This window comes from Geotrypetes seraphini, chromosome 11 (genome assembly GCF_902459505.1).
Source record: "Geotrypetes seraphini chromosome 11, aGeoSer1.1, whole genome shotgun sequence".
NCBI classification, from domain to species: Eukaryota; Metazoa; Chordata; class Amphibia; order Gymnophiona; family Dermophiidae; genus Geotrypetes; species Geotrypetes seraphini.
In genome coordinates, this window is record NC_047094.1 from 85,817,413 (window position 1) to 85,830,581 (window position 13,169).

General features: G+C 46.3%; 1 protein-coding gene across 4 annotated transcripts in view; it reads left to right on the forward strand.

Moving 5' to 3' along the window:
• Window positions 1-8,959: 8,959 nt before the first annotated feature.
• The window catches only part of PTK6 (protein tyrosine kinase 6), a 68,884-nt gene continuing 64,674 nt past the window's right edge, over window positions 8,960-13,169 (forward strand). For all 4 annotated transcript variants that reach the window (XM_033914767.1, XM_033914768.1, XM_033914766.1 and 1 more), the window contains exon 1: window positions 8,960-9,464. In XM_033914767.1, the coding sequence (XP_033770658.1) occupies window positions 9,169-9,464 (296 nt within the window). In that variant the 5' untranslated portion in view covers window positions 8,960-9,168. The remainder of the gene's footprint in view (window positions 9,465-13,169) is intronic.

Sequence of the window (13,169 nt, forward strand, 5' to 3'; positions counted from 1 at the left end):
CTTATTTTCCATTTTTTTTATTTGTTAATTTGTAAAGTGATTTAAATCTCCTTATTGTCTGCTGATCTTCTTTTGTTCCACGTTGGATTCTTTGGTTGACCGCTTGCCTTGTTGTTTTGTTACAAATTAGCATACATGGAGTGGAACGTACCAGAGGAGTTACAGATTTGGTTGTTTATACATATGGGTTAATGTTGGATGACAGAGTGAGGCAGTTGAGATGCGTTGCAAACTTGGTTATTAATATAGACTTATGTTTCGTATAATATTATTGCTTTACAATGCATTTGAACACTTTTATATACGTATGGAAAGGGTTCAGAGTAAAGTCCTGGGCAAGTAGGTGGGAAGGGAAGGAAGGGGGGATTTGTTCAGAGATGTTTGGGGCTTGCATAGAACTAAAACTGTACACTGACACTGGTATGGTAATCTTTGTTGTTTGTTTTGGATTTTATAATAAAAGAAAAAAATAAATACAAGTGGAAATAAAGAAGTAAATAATAAACAGGTAAATAAATGTGGGCAGGATGTGGGCGGGGCAGAGCTAGGGGGCCCAGTGTACTTGTGTGCCTAGGGGCCCTCGAAGAATTAATCCTGCCCTGCATCCGGGTACCATGAGATCAAGAGAACTGCCCAAGACAGGAGGTAAAGTGCATAAAGAAAGAATAGGGCGACAGAACACCTCAAAGCCCACTGTGGCAATGCAAAAAGAATCTTAAAGAGTACTAAGCCCTAGAGCCTACTCCGTCCACCCTATAGCCTCCAGCTATAAACCTGAACAGTATGACGAAGCACCTAATAGAAAAGCCAGAAGACCTGACCGCCCAGAGGAAGCAGTGTGACTCTGAGACATGAGAATATCATGATCGGAGAGGATAAAAATAACAGTACCTCTTGCAGTACACTACAATAGTCCTTATGCCAGCAGTGTCTGTATGGGTTCCATGGGTACTTTATGGGTTGTGGGACTTCCAACCCAAGCGGGATGTGAGCCTGGGCCCCCCTCTCTATAGTCCACTGCATGGACCACCAGGCTACTTAAGGGACGTCAGAGAGAGAGCAAGTGCGCTCAGCTAAAACAGAGAATATGGCTCCAGTGCTCAGTGCCAGCCAGACCACTACCTAAATCCTTTAAGGGAAATAGATTTGGAAAACAAGACAAAACACCCAAATGGGGATACACACACACATGTGTGTAGGGGAATGAAGGTGAGAGTATATGCCAAGGGACCAAGCGCTAGAGAAAGGCAATGCTGGCTCACCTAGCTAGAAAACCAATCTGAGCGGGCGCAACCGCTGAAGCCTGGTACCATGCGTGGTCAGGGAAATAGCGGGCAAAGGACCCACCAAGCCCAAAGGGAAGCCTTACTGTGACCGCAAGCTCCAAGGCAGATTAAGATGCCTCAAACGATGGCTTCTGAATAAGCATCGCTAATAATAAAACCCTAGAGCACGCATGCGCTCTTGAAAATTCGTGATTCCTGACGCCGTGAGGTGTGCTTCTGTGGCAGTATTCTATTTCACACCTTACGGTGCTTGCAGGGGCTAGAGGCGCGTGCGCGATGGCTGAAGGCTCGCGACTGTGCTCTCTCCAAACCTCCTGGCTCCAGTGGCGTAGGCAGCACCAGTAGCAGCAACTGAGTGGTGGACAGCAGCCCCGCTCCGGCCGTTGACCCTCCACAAACCTCCCGGCTCCAGCGGCGTAGACAGCACTATAAACACACTGCTTCGCGCCCTTCTACTGCCAATTTCCTCTGCCGCGTCTCTGATGACATCATCGGAGACAGACGCGGGAGAGGAAATCGGCAGTAGAAGGCCACGAAGCAGCGTGTTTAAAGTGCTGCCTACGCGGCTGGAGCCCGGAGGTTTGTCGGCGGTGGGAGGGTCAGGAGCAAGCCAGATCGAGCAGGACAACGGCAGTAAAAGAAGGGGGAGGGGCCAAATGGAGCAGGGAAGGGTAAGGGAAGAGAAGAGAAGGGAAAGGGGGGTGGGGGAAATGCTGCTACTGCTTCTGCACAGGAAAGGGGGTTATAGGAGGGAAATGCTGTTGCTGCTGCATAGGGAAATGGGATGGAAATGCTGCTGCACAGGGAAATGGGGAAAAATGACAGACAGCGGGAGGGAGGGAGACAGAAAGAAAAAAAAAAAAGACACAGGGGCAGGGAGAGGGACAGAAAGACAGACAGAGAAAGGGGGCCAGAGAGAGAGAGTCAGCGGGAGAGGGAAAGGGGGCTGCTTTGGGGGGAGGGGTTTCCTTGGGGCAAACAGCTTTGCTCTGGGGGGAAGACAGAAGGGGCCATGGAGAGACAGGGAGAGGGAAAGGGGGCTGCTTTTGGGGGAGGGGTGTGCTGGGGGGAGACAGAAGGGGCCATGGAGAGATAGGGAGAGGGAAAGGGGGCTGCTTTGGGGAGAGGTGTGCTGGGGACAGACAACTTTGCTCGGGGGGGGGGAAGACAGAAGAGGGCCATGGAAAGACATTTGGGGGGGAGGTGTGTGCTGGGGGCAGACAGCTTTGCTCGGGGGGAAGGGGGAGACAGAAGGATACAGACAGCGGCCAAGGAGAGATAGATAAAGAAACACAGACAGACAGACACATCTATTCTAGCACCCGTTAATGTAACAGGCTTAAAGACTAGTTGATGAATAAAGAAAGAGAAAACAGTCATCTGAAACAAGACGCCAGGATGCCTGAGCGTCCTCCCCCAAAAGAGCTGCCAGGTAACACAAGAAAGGCTCCCTCCTACCACATCCAGGTTGGGACAATAAGTTCACTGCAACGAGCAAAATGCCTCAATGCGCTGCAGAAAAGAAAAATCCAGGAAATGCCCTTCAGATCATCCAGGGAAAAAGACTGAACTCTGGACAAGCAGAGCATGCCAGAACCCTGAGCCCCAACCATGACCCTCGGAACCCTTACCTTGGCTAAAATAGGTAATGGTAGTCCAGGCTACCACCTGCCGCTGCTCACGTTTCCTCGGCGGCTGGTGCCGGCCAACTGGTCAGCGGCAGGGGCGGAGGCTGCATCTCTGGAACAAAAACCCACATGCAAGTCACCTCTGCCGCCAAGACTTGCCCACAATTGGCAGACGCCTGAGACGCCTCGGTGATCGCCAGCCCCTAGAGCCCCCTAGAGTCCTGACCCAAATGAGCATGCCAAAACTACATCCAGTGGCGGACTGGCAGGAAAGCAAAAAATCCACCCGCAGCATGACCACCGCTGCGAACTGCTGATGCAATGCGCACCACCCGGTCTTGACCTCAAACCAAAATAGCCGCGCGTGTTAGAGGAAAATCAACCTCGACTCTCCTGCATGGTAAACGGTACTGCTACTCCTACCCTGCTGCCGGTACCTGGCAGCAGGTACCGGCAGTAAATGGTACCGCTACCCCTGCCCCTGCCACTGGCCTCCTTCTGAAGGGAAACAGAATGCTTGACTCCCTGACAGTAACACGGCTGAGCTATCCCAACAACGCTCTTCGAGCCCGTGCAAGCTCCTCCAGCCATCTCCCCAGAAGGGAAAACATAATACTCACTCCATTTGAAGCAAGAAAGCTGAAGTCCCTGAGGATGTAAACCGTTGTAGAAAGCCGGTACTCCACAATTGTGCCTCCTCTTTTTTTTTTCATGTCCATGGGAAAGGAGAAACCAAGAATGCACCACACCGATAGAGAAAGGGACCTGTGGAGAACAGGTGTTATCCTGAAGAGAGTGAGGTAGGGAGCTGTGGGGCCCAGGTGTAACCTCCAAAGCTGACAGCATTCTGCCAGAGATCCCTCTTTCCAATAGCCAGGCCTTGCCCGAAATCCACAAGCAGAAGCCAGGAGCTGTGAGATAGAGTATACTGAGTGGCCAGGAGGCTGTGCATCAAATAAGGCTGAGGACAACTCAGTTCTCTCCATCTCCACCTGCTGGTCTCCTCCTACTAGTCTCTGGATTCATCTGCTATTGAAGACAAGGAAATAATATCCAAGTCTCACCCCCTTTCCTAAAAAAAAAAAAAAAAAAAGAGTTAGGGATAGGAAGAGAGCCTATGGAAGGGAGAGGAGAGAAGGAGATTCTGGTAGGAAGAAAAAGAGTAACATAGAAACATAGAAATAGACGGCAGATAAGGGCCCACGGCCCATCTAGTCTGCCCACCTTAATGTCCCTCCCCTACCTTTGCCCTGTGAAGAGATCCCAAGTGCCGATCCCATTTGGCCTTAAAATCAGGCACGCTGCTGGCCTCAATCACCTGTAGTGGAAGACTATTCCAGCGATCAACCACTCTTTCAGTGAAAAAGAATTTCCTGGTGTCACCTCGTAGTTTCCCGCCCCTGATTTTCAATGGATGCCCTCTTGTTGTCGTGGGACCCTTGAAAAAGAAGATATCTTCCTCCGCCTTGATGCGGCCCGTAAGATACTTGAACGTCTCGATCATGTCCCCCCTCTCTCTGCGCTCCTCGAGCGAGTATAGCTGTAATTTGTCAAGAGCCGTTTTTCGTATGGTAGATCCTTGAGTCCCGAGACCATCCGGGTGGCCATTCTTTGCACTGACTCCAGTCTCAGCACATCCTTGCGATAATGCGGCCTCCAGAATTGCACACAGTATTCCAGGTGGGGCCTCACCATGGATCTATACAATGGCATAATGACTTCCGCCTTACGACTGACGAAACCCCTTCGTATGCAGCCCATGATTTGTCTTGCCTTGGACGAAGCCTGCTCCACTTGATTGGCAGACTTCATGTCCTCACTGACGATTACCCCCAAGTCTCGTTCTGCTACCGTTTTTGCTAGGATCTCGCCATTAAGGGTATAAGACTTGCATGGATTCTGGCTGCCCAGGTGCATAACTTTGCATTTTTTGGCATTGAAGTTGAGTTGCCATGTCCTAGGCCATCGCTCCAGTAGGAGTAGGTCGTGCATCATGTTGTCGGGCACTGAATCTTCATCTGTTGTGCATTTGCCCACTACATTACTCAGTTTGGTGTCATCGGCGAATAATGTTATTTTACCTCGAAGCCCTTCTGCCAAGTCTCTTATAAAGATGTTGAATAGGATTGGGCCCAAGACTGAGCCCTGTGGTACTCCACTAATCACCTCCGTCATTTCGGAGGGGGTGCCGTTCACCACCACCCTTTGGAGCCTACCTCCAAGCCAGCTCCCAACCCATTTCGTCAATGTGTTACCTAATCCTATAGAACTCATCTTGCTCAGTAACCTGCGGTGTGGTACGCTATCGAATGCTTTGCTAAAGTCCAGGTACACGATGTCCAGGGACTCCCCAATATCCAGCTTCCCCGTTACCCAGTCAAAGAAGCTGATCAGGTTGGATTGGCAGTAGGGGTGTAGGGGTGGGAAGAAATGATGAAGAGAGAGAGGGAAAGACTTATGGGGGAATAGGCCCAGAGAAGTGGAGGAGAGAATAACAGCTAACTGGGGATGAACTTGGAGGTAGATAGAGAGATCCTGGTGAGAACAGGAGAGAGAGTGGTCTAAATAAGGATGGTGTCAGGGGAACAGAGCAGTGGGGAGAGGCTGGGGGTAGAAAGTGAATATGGGGATGTGGGCTAGGGTGATCCCTGAAGCTTTTGGAAGTTGAGAAATAGTCCACATACCCAAAGAAGATGGAAACTCCGTTCTAAATGTTCAGCTGGTTTCTCAGACTTTAACAATGTGACAACTATGAATTACCTGAGATATAGAAATAAGGAAATCTTTTGCTTGTCACACCTGTGTGTGTATGATAGATTTCTAAACCATACCAAATATATTTGTGCACTATAATCATATCCTGGAAAAATCCCTGTGCACTTAACATCACATGTGTCTCAGTAAGCACTGAAAGGGTATAATGGCCACAAATCATAGAAGTCTTTTCTAGATTGAGGCTGCTTGCTACAGAATACTTGAGATTTGCAGAGGTGTCTAGAGACTTTTGGGTCAACTGTACTTCCAAGACACGTTCTTCAGACCCAGAAGCAGCAGGGCCAGTGAAGAGGGATTCAGCAAGCCCAATTCTCATAATTTAAGAGTCCTCATCATCAAGTGTCTTGCATAAGGGTATAGGTCTGACATGGTTCCCAAAAGGAATATTCACTGGGAGCAGAGAGGAGGGTTGTGCATCTTATGATTTAATGTTTATTATAATTTAATATACCGTATTTCACTTCTGTGGCAAGTAAATTCATAGAAATGCTTTTAAAACAGAAAATAGTGACATTTTTAGAATCCAGCGGATTACAGGACCCGAGGCCACTTAGGGCCTCTTTAACAAAGCCGGGCTACCAGCTGCTGCGCAGTAACGGCCCCGAAGCCCATAGAGATTTAAAGGGCTTTGGGGCTGTTGCCACGCGGCAACAGGCTGTTAGATTCACTAGAGGCAGTTCTTGTCAGACAAATCTGATCAATTTCTTTGACTGGGTGACCAGAGAATTGGATAGAGGGAGTGTGCTAGATGTGGTGTATTTAGATTTTAGCAAAGCCTTTGACCGTGTTGCACACAGGCATCTAATAAATAAACTGACATAAATAAACAGGATGGGCCCCAAAGTGGCTCAGGAATTGGTTGAGTGGAAGGCGACAGAGGGTAGTGGTCAATGGAGATCGCTCTGAGGAAAGGGATGTGTCTAGTAGTGTGCCTCAAGGGTTTGGTTCTTGGGCCTGTTCTTTTAAACAGTTTTGTAAACAATGCTGCTGAAGGCCTATCAGGTAAAATTTGCCTCTTTGCAGATGATACCAAAATTTGCAATAAAGTAAACACCCCTAATGGTTTGAATACCATGAGGAATGACCTAGCGAAGCTTGAAGAATGGTCTGAAATTTGGCAACTAAGATTTAATGCTAAACAATGCAAGGTCATGCATCTGGGCTGCAAAAATTCAAGGGAACCGTACAGTTTAGGGGGTGAAGAACTTTTGTGCACAAAAGAGGAGCAGGACTTGGGTGTGATAGTATGTGATGATCTTAAGGTGGCCAAACAGGTTGAAAAGTCAACGGCAAAAGCTAGAAAGATGCTAGGTTGCATAGGGAGAGGTATGGACAGTAGTTAAAAGGGAGGTATTGATGCCCCTGTATAAGACTCTGGTAAGACCTCATATAGAATATTGTGTACAATTCTGGAGACTGTACCTTCAAAACAATATACACAGTCTGGATGGAGTTGGTACAGAGGAAGGCTACTAAAATGTCAGTGGTCTTCATCATAAGGTATTTGGGAACAGACTTAAAGATCTCTATATTTATACTTTAGAGCAGTGGTCTCAAACACGCGGCCCGGGGGCCACATGCGGCCCGCCAGGTACTATTTTGAGGCCCTCGGTATGTTTATCATAATCACAAAAGTAAAATATAACAGTTTCTTGATCATATGTCTCTTTAGCTATAAATGACAATATTATTATTAAGACTTAGTCAAAAGGAAAGATTTATAAACTAAAATGAGTTTTACCTCATGCAAAATTGTCATTTCTTTAATAAGACATTAACTATTTTTTTCTGCGGCCCTCCAAGTACCTACAAATCCAAAATGTGGCCCCGCAAAGGGTTTGAGTTTGAGACCACTGCTTTAGAGGAAAGGCGGGAGATGGGAGATATGATAGAGACATTTAAATATCTACGTGGCATAAATGCTCATGAGGCGAGACTCTGTCATTTGAAAAGAAAATCTGCAATGAGAGGGCATAGGATAAAGTTAGAGGTGATAGGCTCAGGAGTAATATAAAGAAATACTTTTTCATAAAAAAGAGTGGTGGATGTGAGGAATAGCCTCCTTGTAAAGGTGGTAGAGATAAAGGATGTGTTTGAATTCAAGAAACTGTGGTACAGGCATTTGGGATCTCTTGGCGTGAGGAGGAGGAGATAGTGGATGCTGTGGATGGGCAGACTGGATGGGCCATTTGGTCTTTGTCTGCCATCATGTTTCTCTTTTTCTAAGAGATAACAAAGCAGTGAACAATACACAATTAAGCTAAATCTGAGAGGAAAGAATGCCAATTGTCAAATGAAAGGAAATAAATTGAAGGAAAGGGTAAGAAAATTAATAGTAGCAGTAATATATTACTTTTAAAAGTATGAGTAACCATTGTTGAGTAAATTAATTTCCAAAAGTAATATAAAACAGTCATCAGTTTCATTAGGGAATGGGAAAATGTCACAGTTACTAGTTTACATAGGTTATGTGAAAAATAATTTTAAAGTAATAATATACTACTGCCCAACTCTTGCAGGCTAGATGGACCATTGGCTAATCTTATTTTCTTATGTGGCAGACTCCACATTCATTCTCCTATTAGCACTTGTCCCCATTCTATCTGGGATTTGTATTCTGGGACTTATTACAGCAGAACAGGTTCAACTAGTTCATCCCTGCTTAGTTTTGTATTGAGAACCTGTATTCAGTAAATAGAGAGAGAAAAACTGCACAGTTCTCTTATCTGGACAGCAGACTGTGCTGAGGAGAAGTGACCAATTACAGTATTTTGCAGTTTTTAAGGTTTTCAGCTGGCTTTTAATACAGAGGGCCGCTCTCCTTCCAGAGAACTCAGGAAACAGTCATGTCCTTAGTACTCAGCCTGAGAGCAATTAATGTTAGTAGTTTTCCTTAATCTTGTGTAAATTCTGACGTGCTTTGTTATTCAGCACTGTGCAAATAATACAGAGCTATAAAGTTACTGCCAATATCAGGGGACTGGCCCATGAGCAGCTATTTCTGTCCTCTGCGGCCCAACCAATGCACCTCTGTGATCTGCATTCAGCCCGGAGCAGGGGAGGAGAGGCAATACATTTACTCTACACCCTCACTCCACCCGAGCAATCACTTGTCTTTATTATCTGTGGCATTTGCTTTACTTTCCCTTTGGCTGACTTCTGCCCCTGCCTAGCTTTTGTGGTAAGGGTGGATTGTGCAGAGATTTTTCATCCCAAACCAGTTCTTACTAAGGTGAATAACTCTGCACTTCCTCTTTCGGCTCTGATAGAGGTGTGTCAGGAGGCACAGCAGGTGAATTAAGGAAGTTCAGTGGTTATTACCTTTACCGTCCAGACTGCAGAAGAGGAGTCGGTGCCCAGGCTCTATCATGCCATATAAAGACACTCGCGGCAGAGCTGATTTATGTGTTGTCAGAAATTTGTGAACGAAATGGCAGAGGCTGCAGAAAGCCTGCCCCTGCTTGACATGCTTCTGGAACATGTTTTTTAAAGACAAGGGAGCTACCTTTTCCAAGTCAACTCGTTCATCAATGGGTACCCAGGATCTCATGCCAAGGAGACGCAGCCAGGCCAGTTTGCACTATGTCGGCCTCTGGGATTTCAGTGCCAGAACAGAAGAGGAAATGAGTTTTATAAAGGGAGACCTGTTCCAAGTGTCAGAAACATGTGGAGACTGGCTAAAGGCACATAAAATAGACTCATTTGGGAGAATTATAGGGGAAGGCTTTATTCCCTATAACTATGTGGCAAAGAAAGAAGCAGTAGAGGCCCAGTCGTAAGTACATCTCATTTTCTATTTCTTTCCGTAATGATGGCAGTGCTGTGATAAGTTTTCTTGTTCTGAGCACAGTCACCCATGGCCAGCCTTGAGGGCTGGGGGGTGAATCACTCACTACTACTTATCACTTATATAGCACTAAAAGGCGTACGCAGCGCTGTACATTTTGACATTTATAGATGGTCCCTGCTTGGAAGAGCTTACAATCTAACTTGGGCAGACAGACATGACATAGAGGGTAGGGGATGCAGAACCCAAGGTGAGAGGAGTCAAAAGCACTCTCAAAGAGGTGGGCTTTCAAAAAGACCTTGAACTCTGCTAGAGATGGAGCCTGCCGTCGGGATTCGGGAATCTTGTTCCAAGCATATGGTGCAGCAAGGCAGAAGGGACCGAGTCTGGAGTTAGCAGTTGAAGAGAAGGGCACAGAGAGGAGGGACTTACCAGCTGAGCAGAGCTCCAGATGATTAGATGTGGGACCACCACCCCTCAAGCCAGCACTGACTGTTACGCATCTTATAAGTCAACATTGACGGAAAATATTTAGCACAGGAAAAGACAGCACCGATTGCCCAGAAGTGTCACCAAACTCAATGCTCTGAAATGCTATCTCTCCCGGGTTTATTAATTTTAAAACCATTACATTTCCCTTGCACACCGTTCTAAGCAGAATACAAAGAAATTTTATCCATCTAATGGGAACTGTCAGGTGACATCATCTACCGTATATGTGGCTGATGCTTGTCCTGGTAGAATCTGATTTTCTACTATACCACATCTTAAAAGCATAAGAGCCCTGGGCTGGTGTGTTTGAAATAATTTGGCTCACTGAAAAACAGCTGGCAGCTGATGAACTTCTTCTACACCTTTAAGGAAGGGGTCTGATACATTTGGCACTGCTACTGTGTCACCAGCCATATCTTTGGAGAGGGGGCAAGGAAATATTCCTGAACCCTTGCTTCAGATTTTTCAAAGAAAATCACCTCTTCCTCCATAAACCATAAACTTTAAAGTTTAGAGCAATTAGTCTGTCTGGTTTTGTTTTTTTTTAGGAAAATCTGACTTTAGACAGAACTGTAACTACCAAACTGGGATCGCCTTAGTAAGCATTATCCACATCACCAGTTCCTACCTTTCAGGTCAGTAGACAACATCCTCGACTGTTTCTAAAGCAGATTTCTAGGAGCTCTGCAGGAATCAAGTATTTATCTTGTTCTTATTCTGTTTATATCCCTGCACATTGAGGGCAGAATGCAAAGCATTCTGACAACATGGTAAAAAATACCGTGTGGGGAGTGATTTTCTTTTACTGGGCTATGCACACACAGGAGTTTCGTCAGCCGTAAGCCTGAAGTCATTATGCCATTGAATAGATCCATGATGAGGCCCCACCTGGAATACTGTGTGCAATTCTGGAGGCCGCATTACCGTAAGGATGTGCTGAGACTGGAGTCGGTCCAGAGAATGGCCACCCGGATGGTCTCAAGGATCTCCCGTACGAGGAACGGCTGGATAAGTTGCAGCTGTACTCACTCGAGGAACGTAGAGAGAGGGGTGACATGATCGAGACATTCAAGTATCTCAGGGGCTGCATCGAGGTGGAAGAAGATATCTTCTTTTTCAAGGGTCCCGCGGCAACAAGGGGGCATCCGTGGAAAATCAGGGGCAGGAAACTGCACGGGGACACCAGGAAATTCTTTTTCACTGAAAGGGTGGTTGATCGCTGGAATAGTCTTCCACTTCAGGTTATTGAGGCCAGCAGCGTGCCTGATTTTAAGGCCAAATGGGATAGACACGTGGGATCTATTCACAGAGAAAGGTAGGGGAGGGTCATTGGAGTGGGCAGACTAGATGGGCCGTGGCCCTTATCTGCCGTCTATTTCTATGTTTCTATGTAAATAGCATGGAAACCATATGCATACTGTTTGTGTGGAGTAGCCCTGTAAAGAAGGGGAGGAACTGTGCCTGGCGCCTGATCAGAAGAGCAATCGCTAGGCACAGCTCCTCCCTCTCTCCTCCCTCCTGTCGGCTCCATTTTTAAAGTGCTTTCCGTGTGGGCTCATGCCTGCTGGCTCATCTGATCGGCAACTTCAGGGCTTCCCCTGCCGCTCAGCTGTTCAGGGCTTCCCCTGCCAATTAGCTGATCGTGGCTCCCAAGTCGAGATCAGCTGAGCTGGCTAGGGAAGCCCTGAAGTGCTAATTCGTAGCTTCAGGGAGTCCTGCCAGCTGAGCTGATTGGGGCTTCTTCTGCTGGCTCAGCTGATTGTGGCTCCAGAGCCACAATCAGCTGAGCCGGCAGGGAGAGCAGGTGCTGCCAGCTCAGCTGGGGACTTCTTTTTTTATGGGCACAGCTGTTGTGCTGTGTTGTGTGCCTCACACAACACATGCACAGAAATGTTTGCCCTGTAAAAGGGGATCATTCCCTTTTGTGCATCACAAGGAGAGCTTATTTAAATACTATTAAGCTGCTTGTAGCAGCCCCCTGAGAACTGTTTTGAACATCGGCAGGAGAGCTTCCATGCCACTAAGACTGCTTTACTGAGTCTTACTGGCACATCAAGCTTTCGAGCATTGGGGCCCGAGTGCCAGATGTTTGTTGTGCTTGGCTCTGATTAGCATCTCTGTGTAGGAAGCACTTCTGCTGGCATTGTTCTCCATTTTATCAATCTCCATGGTCAGTTGGATTCCAAGTACAGAAGAATTTTTAAATCTGTGGCTGCGATCAACAGATTGTAATCAGGGAAGTTACTTCCTCTCTACCCCATGATGTGAAACTGAATAGGTTCTTCCCATTCAGAGCATCCAGTCCACTCCAACTGTTTCTTTTGTGTGTTGGATGTTTTTCTGCCATAATCAAACCTTTAAGAATACGTCCAGGGCACAATTTGGACATTTGGATCTAGACAAATAACTGCCAAAAAGGTCCCCATACTGACCAAATGACCACTGAAGGGATATAAAAATGACCCCCCCACACACACACACATACTCCCTCAGTGATAACTGACCCCCTCACACAACCCTAAGATATAAATGAAACTGTACATACCTGCCTATACGGTAGCTTCAGATGTTATGGCCAGTCCTAGTAAAGCAGCAAGTGGTCTCCGGAGTAGTATAGAGATGGGGACTGAGGCCCATATCTAACGTGACCATTTATTTTTTTTCATCAAAAGGGGACATCTATTAATTGTCAGTCCCGCCCCCAATCCCACCCCCAATTTCTTCCATTCATTTTTCATGTACACATAATATCTTATTAATTCATAATGGTAACCATAAATTTTTTTTTTAAACTACAAAGTACACTATTTGCAGAGAAAATCTTAATTATCATTTATATTTGGGGGGTTTCAAAGATGTCAAGGCAGATGACTTTAAAATATGCAATGTCACCTCAGTAACTATAAAAAATAGACAAATATAGTGCAAAATATAGACAGCAGATATAAATTCTCATAACTGACACATTTTGATCACTAAATTGAAAATAAAATCATTTTTCCTACCTTTGCTGTCTGGTGATTTCATGAGTCTCTGGTTGCGTTTCCTTCTGTCTGTGTATCCTTTCTTTCATTTCTTTCTTTCTGCACTCGGGCCCAACAATTGTCCCTTTCTATTCCCTCCCTCCTTCCTTCCTATGTCCTTAGTGCCCCCAGTGCCTCTGTCTTGTGTCCTTAGTGTCCCCAGTGCCTCCTTCCCATG